The 9960-nt window shown below is 39.6% G+C and overlaps 1 protein-coding gene across 1 annotated transcript; it reads right to left on the bottom strand.

Moving 5' to 3' along the window:
- Nucleotides 1-6000: 6000 nt before the first annotated feature.
- LOC143247628 (melanocyte-stimulating hormone receptor-like) lies at nucleotides 6001-8853 on the bottom strand. The gene has a single exon (XM_076495977.1). The coding sequence runs from the start codon at nucleotides 8554-8556 to the stop codon at nucleotides 7444-7446; it is 1113 nt and encodes a 370-aa protein (XP_076352092.1). The 5' UTR covers nucleotides 8557-8853; the 3' UTR covers nucleotides 6001-7443.
- Between the last annotated feature and the right edge of the window lie 1107 nt (nucleotides 8854-9960).

The raw sequence follows: 9960 nt of genomic DNA, 5'->3' as shown, positions 1-9960 counted from the left end.
CAAAATTACTTAATGGGCTCTCTGCGCTGTGCCCACCATGGGTATCGAAACGCAATGATGAGCTGGGGGCTTCTGATGAATCAATGCATTTACACTGATATCAGTTTATGTTTTATGAAATTGCATGCATATTTATATTTATTCTCGTTCATTAAATTATCTACAGTTAAAGGTATGTTGCATAGACAGTTGGATGTTAATCATCGTAAAATCATCTTTCCCTCTGATATGACCCATCTCAACTGACTAGCTCACACATGTTGGTCAAAACGTTATCAGTGAAAGACTACACTAATTGTTGATAGCTTCCAGTTGAAAGACCGATATTTTTACCTTTGATTTTGCGTCATATTTTAACGAAGCTTGAATAAGAAATTAAACATTATAATCGGCAGTCTGTATCTAAAGACGACTGGTATGGGTAACCTGAAGGTTAACCTCTTTGTTAACCTGAAGATGACCTAAGAAGGTCGAAACGTTGTTCTCTATTTCAATAAAAGTTTTAATACCCACACCGACCGTCTTGAGATTCATTTTTACTTCAAGTGGGTTTCTCGTCATCATGAATAATCAACAGTCTATCCATTAGCTCTCCTTCATTGTGTGTTTAGACTTTATACTTATTTATTTGAGGTTTGGTTTCGTTTGCTTTGAATTTCGTGAAAAGCTACAAGAGGGTTAAATACGCAGTGATAGAATAGAGGGAAGGCAACTAGTTGACAACACTCATCGCTAACATCTGGGATACCATTTTACCAACGAATAGTGAGAATGACCCTAACATTAGAATACCCCACGGGTGAAAAAACGAGTGTTTAGTGTGACGAGAATTCGAATCCGCGACCCACAGACTGCGAGTTAAGCTCTTTAACTACTAAGTCATGCCAGGACTTCCAGGTTTGAAAATTGAAATTAGTTATTTGCCAATTACGAATTCTCTTGTCCAAGGTGTGGGGGCGCCTGTATTGGCTCGACTGTCAGAAGACTGAGAGATCTATTAAAATAACACTGTAATCTGATCACCGTTCGTCAAGCGCTGTGTTTAAAATAACTGGTAAAGCTGAAAACCAGGCTATGCTATGGGAACGAGGCTATGCTATGGGAACGAGGCTATGTTATGGATGGTTATTCAAAAGAAGTCACTGAGCTTTTTCCCACAACGTATGTACTATAATTGTATTTACCCTTGTTTAATTGAGAACTTTGATAGAAATCTGAGTTAATCCAAGAATTAAAAAATCGGGTTTTTATGGACTAAATTGTTTTGTTTGTTTTGTTTTTTTAATTTCACGCAAAGTTCCTCGAGGGTTATCTGCGCTAGCCGTTCCTAATTCAGCAGTGTAAGACTACAGAGAAGGCAGCTAGTCATCACCTCCCACCGCCAGCTCTTGGGCTACTCTTTTACCAACGAATAGTGGGATTGACCATCACATTATAACGCCCCCACGATTGAAATGGCGAAGCATGTTTGGTGCGATCGGGATTCGAACCAAATAAACACAACCATAAAACTATGGTCGCCAGACAAAATTAAGGACAAATTAGACAAAATAAAACAATACTTCATCAACATCAATAAGTTTCCTCCACAAACCGGAGAAAACATTGTACTCACACACCTAGACAGAAAGCAAAATCAACCAACAAAAGTAAATATATCTCACGAATCAAAATATCACGAAACCATATACTGCTGCATACCATATATTCCCGACATCAGTAGAAAAATAACCAACATTTGGCAAAAACTAGTAACAAAATATGACATTCCAGTTAATACCAAATTTATTCAAAAACCAGACACAAAACTAAGGTCTATACTAATGTAAAAACTACACTGACAAACACCACACCAACATTATTTATAAAATACAATGTGATAACTGCCACGACTTCTGTATTGGAGAAACAAGTAGAAAAATGGAAACCAGATTCAGATAACACGAAAAGTCACCTTCACACGTTTTCGAACACTGCAAGTCAAATCAACACAATATAACCATAGTAAACACTCAAATGCTAAATAAAGAAACAAACATAAACAAACGCAAAATTAAAGAAGCCTTACTTATACAACAACTCAAGCCCAAAATAAACCAATACAAAGGAACACCTTTATACATATATAAAAAAATATATTCAAACATCTAAGCACGCCCTCTACATTCCTACACTCAGTTACATAACCCCCTTCAAACATGTGGTCAGCTATTGTTCAGTTACCTCTCTTTCTTTGTGAACCTGACGATGACCGAAGAAGGTCGAAACGTTGTTCGCTCCTCTACATAAAAAGATTTTCTCAACCCAAACCAGCTGATTTTACATACATTTAGAAATGGTACATGATTCAGTGATGCCCTCTCTGTGTTTTTGTTTAATAAATGTTTTTCTTTCCTTTCTTTGGAAAAAGGGAAAATTTTGCTCTGAAAATACACGATATCCCTTTAAATAAATATTTTATTCATTATTTTAAAACTTTGAAATTTTTTGAATTATCAATGTAATTCGAATGTTGTGTGATGCAACATAAGAAAATACAACGACACTGAATCAGATCCATAGTATTAAAATGGTGACCTAGAATATATCAGGTCGTCCCTTGAGTAATGTTCAATTTTAGGTTCAGAAAAAGTGAAAGGATTTCAAACACTTTTAATGTTATTTAATCAATAACGTATGTTGCATTATTATTAATTACTTCCTGCCAACGATTCACAAGCTTCTGGATGTCTTCTATAAAATTCTTGAGGTTTGGAGAAAACGAATGTAGAGGGTAGTTTTGACGTCTTCATGTGTTCCAAGTCCTTTTCCATCAAGATAGTTCTGCAAACTTTGGAACAGATGATAATCAGATGGGACAAGGTCTGGAGAATAAGAAGGAGCTCTTCAATCGTTACAGATGTGGTCCTTGTTGCATGGGACCATGCATCATCCTGATGTAACACAACATCTTTACAACAGATCAAAGCAGGCCTCTTTTTCAGTGCAACATTCAAGCACTCTAACTGTTGACAATAGAAGTCTGATGTAATCGTTACTTTGAGTGGCAGCAACACAAAGTGGATCACACCAACAATATCCTAACAAACGCTTAACAAGATCTTCCTAGGGTGGAGGTCCATTTTGGGCTGTGCTTTAGCCAGTTTATTTGCACTGAGCCATTGTCTGCAGCGCTTAAGATTTTTATAAAATATCCATTTTTCATTTCCAATTACTAACCTGTCCTAAGTAAGTGATTTACTTTCACGAGAGTGCAGAGAAGTGCAAATGTCCACTCTTGCTCTAAAGCTTGGCTTTTGTCAACTCATGGGGGACACATTTTCCAAGTTTTGACACATTTCCAAGCTGTTGCAGATGATGACGAACTGTTGAATGGGTTGAATTAAGCTTCTCTGCTTGTTCTTTAATTGTTACAACACAATCTTCATGAAGTGCAGCCAGCAGCAAGTCACCATTAAACTCAACAGGATGACCTGAACGTGGTGCATCACTTAAGCTGTAATCACCTGATCTGAACTTCTGAAACCACCTTCGACATTTTATTTCATTAAAAGACTTCACACCATAAACACCTTGAATGTTTCGTGTTGTTTCTGGTGCACTATTGCCTTTATTAAACGCATAAAGCATATGCCTGATGTGCTCCTCAGACACATCCATCTTCATAAGGGTTTATTTGATTAATGAACTGAAACAGTGGAGTTGGGTTAGTTTTTTCACTTGTCTGAACATTTTTATACACGTCCTACTATATATTTCAGTTATTAAAACTGTATTAAATTTTGGACATTACGTGAAGGATGACCTGATAATAAAAGTTGGCGTGAGGGACTATGATTCTGAGGATTCATGTCTCGTGTCCTTCTGTGAGTGAGTTATAAGAGTGACGGTCAGAATCCCAATATTCGATTAGAGTAATCCAAGAGTTGGCGGTGGGTGTTATAAACTTGTTATTTTCCATCTAATATATCATACGGTTGTTATTTGTAATACAAAGGAAAAGTATGATTTCTACCAGTGGGACTATTTCCTTTAACTGTTGGCACGGCCCAGCATGGCTAGGTGGTTAAGGCACTCGACTCGTAATCTGAGGGTCGAAGGTTCGAATCCTCCGTCACACCAAACATGCTCGCTCTTTCAGCCGTTTGGGTGTTATAATGTGACGGTCAATCACATTATTCGTTGATGAATGAGTAGCCCAAGAGTTGACGGTGGGTGGTGATGACTAGTTGCCTTCCCTCTGGTATTACACTGCTAAATTAAAGACGGCTAGCACAGATAGCCCTCGTGTAGCTTTGCGCGAAATTGTAAACAACCAAACTGTTGGCACATGTAATGAGTTGGCACTAATACTGAGTTATCGTATATTCATTACTTAGATACACTACATGGCCAAACGTATGTGGATGACCGACCATCACACCCATATGTGCTTGTTGAACATTTCATTCCAAAACAATGGGTATTAGTATGGAGTTGGTCCTTCCTTTGCTGCTATAATAGTTTCCGCTCTTCTGGGAAGGCTTTTCACTACTATTTGGGACATAGCTGCTGGGATTCACTCCTATCCAGCCACAACAGCATTAGTGAAATGAGGTACTGAGGCCGGGCGAGAAGGCCTGGCTCGCAGCCAGTGTTCCAATTAATCCCAAAGGTGTTCGATGAGGTTGAGGTCAGGGCTTTGTGCAGGCCAGACAAGTTCTTCTACACCAACCTCGGCAAACCATGTCTTTATGGACCTTGCTTTGTGCACGGGGCATTGTCATGCTGAAACAAAACAGGCTTTCTACAAACTGCTGCCACAAAGATGGAAGCACACAATTCTCTAGAATGTCATTGTATGCTGTAGAATTAAAATTTTCCTTCATTGGAACTAAAGAGCCTTGCCCAAATAATAGAAAACAGACCCACACCATTATTCCTCCTTCACAAAATTTTACAGTTGGCACAATGCATTCAGGCAGTTAGCGTTCTCTTGGCATCCGCCAAACCCAGATTTGTCCATCAGGCTGCCAGATGGTGAAGCATAATTCATCACTCTAGAGAACGCGTTTCCACTGCTCCAGAGTCCAATGACGGTGTGCTTTACACCACTCCAGCCGATGCTTGGCATTGCGCATGGTGATCTTAGGCTTATGTGCGGCTGCTCGGTCATAGAAACCCATTTCATGAAGCTCTCAACGAAAAGTTCTTGTGCTGACGTTGCTTCCAGAGGCAGTTTGGAACTTGGTAGTGAGTGTTGCAACTGCGGACAGACAAGTTTTACGCGCTACGTGTTTCAGAACTCGATGATCCCGTTCTGTGAGCTTGTGTGGCCTACCGCTTCGTGGCTGAGCCGTTGTTGCTCCTAGACGTTGCCACTTCACAATAACAGTACTTCCAGTTGACCGGAGCAGCTCTTGCGGGGCAAAAATTTGACGAATTGACTTGTTGGAAGTCACTCAACTCTTCAGTACGACCCATTCTACTGCCAGTGTTTGTCTATGGAGATTGCATGGCTGTATGCTTGATATTATGCACCTGTTAGCAATGGATGTGGCTGAAATAGCCGAACCCACTAATTAGAAGGGGTGTCCACATACTTTTGGCCATGTAGTGTAGTAGCAGGCCGAGCATCATTTGATTAGAACAAAAACTGCTATTGATTAGCTGCTTTAATTAGGGACAACTAGCAGGGACAGTCTTGCGTGAGTACTCGAAAACGAATTCCAAGAGTGTACGTTAGGCCTAAAGATTGTTCAGTACTATGATAGTATTGAAATGCAAATAGATTAAAAAAAAGAGTCAGCTTTCTTTATCTTAAAAGCTAAATCAAATATTTCTTTCAATTTATAACAGAACAGCATCTAACCTCATAAAATTATACGTTAGTTTAGGTTTCAGTTTTGAAAATAAAGAAGTAATATTATGTAGAACAAATACGTTGATTTGTTTTCTTGTTTTAACATGAACATATATATGTATGCATATATTGTGAAACAAAAAAGAATAAACAGCGAATAAATTCTTATATATATATATATATATATAGTAAGTTTATTATCTGATACAAACATCCAGCGTCACAAACGCCAAACCGAATACAATAAATGCACACATAGCCTGAATCTCTAAAAATACTAAATTATAATAATACAACGGGTTTTCTTTCTAATGAATAATTAGGTGATAAACTGTTATTCTCGATTGCTGCAGTAACCTGTAAATACACGTAACTGCAGTTTGTGTTAAAGATATATATATATATGTAGCTTCCAATTAACACATTACAAACTATATACATTTACGATATTTCTCACTGGTTTTTTAAGCAGCTTCTAAATGGAACGTGTATATTGTTTTTAGCTAATATTATTTAGCAACAGACTGTGATACAGTTTCTACAACTAATAAACAACACTGTCGATGATTTACCATAAGGTAATACTAAATCCCATTCCTGGTCCGACTACCATTATCATTGATCCGTCTGGATCACTGAGAACTGATTCTGTTCCAACTGCGTTTTTCACCTGGTCATGGATTAGGATTTTGTTATCCAACTGCTGTCTCATATACTTCAGTTATCGGCTGCTACCCAGTGGCTCAGAGGTAAGTTCTCGAGCTTACGACGCTAGAATTCGAGTTCCGATACCCTCTTGTGTAGCTTTGTGCTTAATAGCAACCAGACAAGTTAACTTTATTTCTGACAGCTGTACAGTGGTTATCACAGGTACCCTGACTTTTAATACAAACTAGTGTCTTTTCTCAAAGTTAGTAGCTGCACGAAGAAAATGGTGTAGGTTATGCACTTCGCCATTTCGCATCCACGTTCCGAAACGGTCGAGACTCTCGAACCTGACTAAAACGACATTTACTTTGATATATCTTTCGTTTTCTCCTAATTCATAGTTTTATTTTGATATATTTCATCATAACAGTTTTTTACTGTGGACCAAAGAAACACTTACAGACGTCACATCTTAAAAGACAATAATAACAATTTCAAGACAAGTGTTCGCTGTTACCGCCATACATATATAAACGTGTTTATTTCTTTCGGTAAACATCAAAGAACGATAACACCTACAAGCTGATTAAAGGAAAGACAGGCTTACAAGGTGTACAAGAGAAACAAATATTAAATATTTGTTCACCTTTGTTTACGCAATTCGTATATATTAAATACAAATGATTTATTCGCTTCACGTCAGTTTAGCCTACTTATTTTTGGATATTCACGGTCCAGTATAGTTTACGTCGAATATTCGTGAAGTATTTGTTTTACGCTTTTTTAAATACACATTTTAGCCGTACAAAGTTTACCGACACGTGCAATAACAAGAGAAAAAGAATTGTTCGTTTAACCCCAGTACGAGACCGTATATAAACATTTCAACAAAAGTGTAATCCCACATTCGCAGGTGGGAATCTCTCCAGTAAATATTTTATTAAACCTGTCAACTACGTATAGCTCTCCTCAGAACCCGATATATGGCGCTGGCTGTGAGTGGAGTTACGGAAAGACACCATCCTGGTACTGGACGTGAAGGTGCCCCTCCTACGGAGCAGGGCTCGCTGTCTGACGGCAGTATCAGGTGGTTGAACATCACACTTTTTGGGGAGCATAGCGCGAAGAGCGTCTTGGACTTCTGTCATACGAGCTGCATAGATTACGGGGTTGACTAACGACTTCAGGATAATCAGGCTGTTTATGACGATTCCCACTGGAAGGAGAACTGTGTCTGGTATTTGTGTGTAAGGAGCTACGCAATCTAAACAGCTGACAGCAAAGAAGAGAACTGCGGGCATCCAACACAAGAGGTAAGTTCCTAGGATTAGTAGCGTGGTGACCACAGCCTTCACGTTTCGGTGGAACTGACGAGATGAGGGCACCTGAAGGAGTCTCTGTTGGTGTTGACGGATCACGAATAAGATGTGACTGTAAATTACGGTCATGATGACCAGGGGCAAGAAGAACAGTGTGGACACGATGGTTCTGAACGTCGAGAGCTGGTAGAACGTGTTTACGCTGCAGTACGGCGACCGAAAACCTTGATTTCTCACAAGAGAAAAATATAGACAAAAGAAGGACAGGGAACCGACCCAGATACCGGTGACAGTCGCGGCCACTGCTCTTCGTGTCACGGTCGCGGCGTAGTGGAGTGGACGTACTATTCCCACGTAGTGGTTTACGGTCAAAGCCAGCAGGTGGTAGACGGATACGGACAGCCCGCCCAGCCGAAACGCTTCCAGAGTCAAGGCGATGCAGCGGGTGTGAAGCCGGATGTTATACACCTCTGGAAGCAGGCTGTTGATAACTAAACCCAGTCCTAGAATAAGAGACGCGTAAGCATCTGCCGCAGCCAGGCTCAGGTTGAAGCACAGCGTGGGGGAAACGGATCGACGGACCCACTTTACAGAGACTACGATAACCAAGTTAAAAAACATGGAGACGAAACACATCGTCAGCATGAGCGGAACGACAATTTCGTAGAGTTCCTTCTTCGACGAATTCGCTTCCGTTGAGAGAGAAACGTTCGAGCTGCTGTCACTTAAACTATTATTACCATTCATGTCTCGGAATTCGTCGAAAAGATTTGTTTTAGACAAAGAGAAACAGATTATTTTGCAATAAATTTTACCTTATTTTTCCTTTTGTGTCATAAAAGTTCTGACGTTTATTATAGTTCGCTTAGTAAGAATGCAAAGTACGTATCTCACAAAATAAATATTTTCTTTGGCAGGCACGAGCCACGTGTCTTATATTTAAGCGGGAAGTATCAGAGCGAAAAGGTAGAGACTTGAGTTCCAAATGCGAGAGAGAGACAGGTCTCAAGTGGCGTAATATTGCAGTACACGGCAGATGGGCGGGCCTTGTTGGAAATCGGTTTCATCTCTGGCCTCCAGTGTCCTTGTTTGTCGGTGTACGTTGATTGCTTTCTCAATTTGACAATGTCGTCAATATTACTACAACGACACGACAGCGCAGTGTTATTACTTATGTCGGAGAGGATTTAAACCTTGGGTTTACCCTGAAGGAGGAAGAACAGTTTCATAACTGTTGATATTAATACCACGAGACTGTATAAACCTGTGACAGTTTCCGAAATTAAATTATGTTATTCGGTATCCAAACATTTCGTCACACACACAAACACAAAGACTGGAGTGAAGATTTCTCCCAGCAGGTGTCAGATGTTTCTTTTGTTGTCAATACTTCAGTATTTATTTTCATTAGTTTGATGCAAAGTTTGGAACTTCTCTGAGTAACGTAACGTTTGATTCAACCACGTGTTTTCTTTTTAGTACTGGATTAAAAAAAAAAAACACATGGTTTGTTTGTTTTGTGAATTTCGCAGAAAGCTACACGAGGGCTATCTGTGCTAGCCGTCCCTAATTTAGCAGTGTAAGACTAGAGAGAAGACAGCTAGTCATCACCACCCACCGCCAACTCTTGGGCTACTCTTTTACTAACGAATAGTGGGATTGATCGTCACATTATAACGCCCCCACGGCTTAAAGGGCGAGCATGTTTGGCGCGACGGGGAAACACGTGGTCGAATCAAACACAATGTTTGATTCGATCACGTGTTTTCATTCTTATTTTACCGAGTATTAAAAAGAATTACTGTAAAACGACACCTAGAACACGAAACGATAGTAAGTTTACGTATGATAAAAAACAAAACATTCGAAATTTAGAATACGTTCTATTCTCGTCACACCAAACATGCTCGCCCTTTCAGGCGTTGGGTGCGTTATAATGTGACGGTCAATTCCACTATTCGTTGATAAAAGAGTTGTCCAAGAGTCGGCGGTGGGTGGTGATGATGACTAGCTGCCTTCCCTCTAGTCTTACTCTTCTAAATGAGGGACGGCTGGCGCAAATAACTATGTAGCTTTGCGCGAAATTCAAAAAAAACAAACAAACTCTCTTCAATCTCGAGAATAGAATTAATTAATTGTCTCTGTTCAGTC

This window comes from Tachypleus tridentatus, chromosome 3 (genome assembly GCF_004210375.1).
Source record: "Tachypleus tridentatus isolate NWPU-2018 chromosome 3, ASM421037v1, whole genome shotgun sequence".
In the NCBI taxonomy this organism is placed as follows: domain Eukaryota; kingdom Metazoa; phylum Arthropoda; class Merostomata; order Xiphosura; family Limulidae; genus Tachypleus; species Tachypleus tridentatus.
This window is presented reverse-complemented; position numbering and strand designations above follow the sequence as displayed.

What these genes read in the sequence shown, in the direction of transcription:
- LOC143247628 (XM_076495977.1), bottom strand. Translation starts at nt 8,556, where the DNA reads ATGAATGGTAATAATAGTTTAAGTGACAGCAGCTCGAACGTTTCTCTC.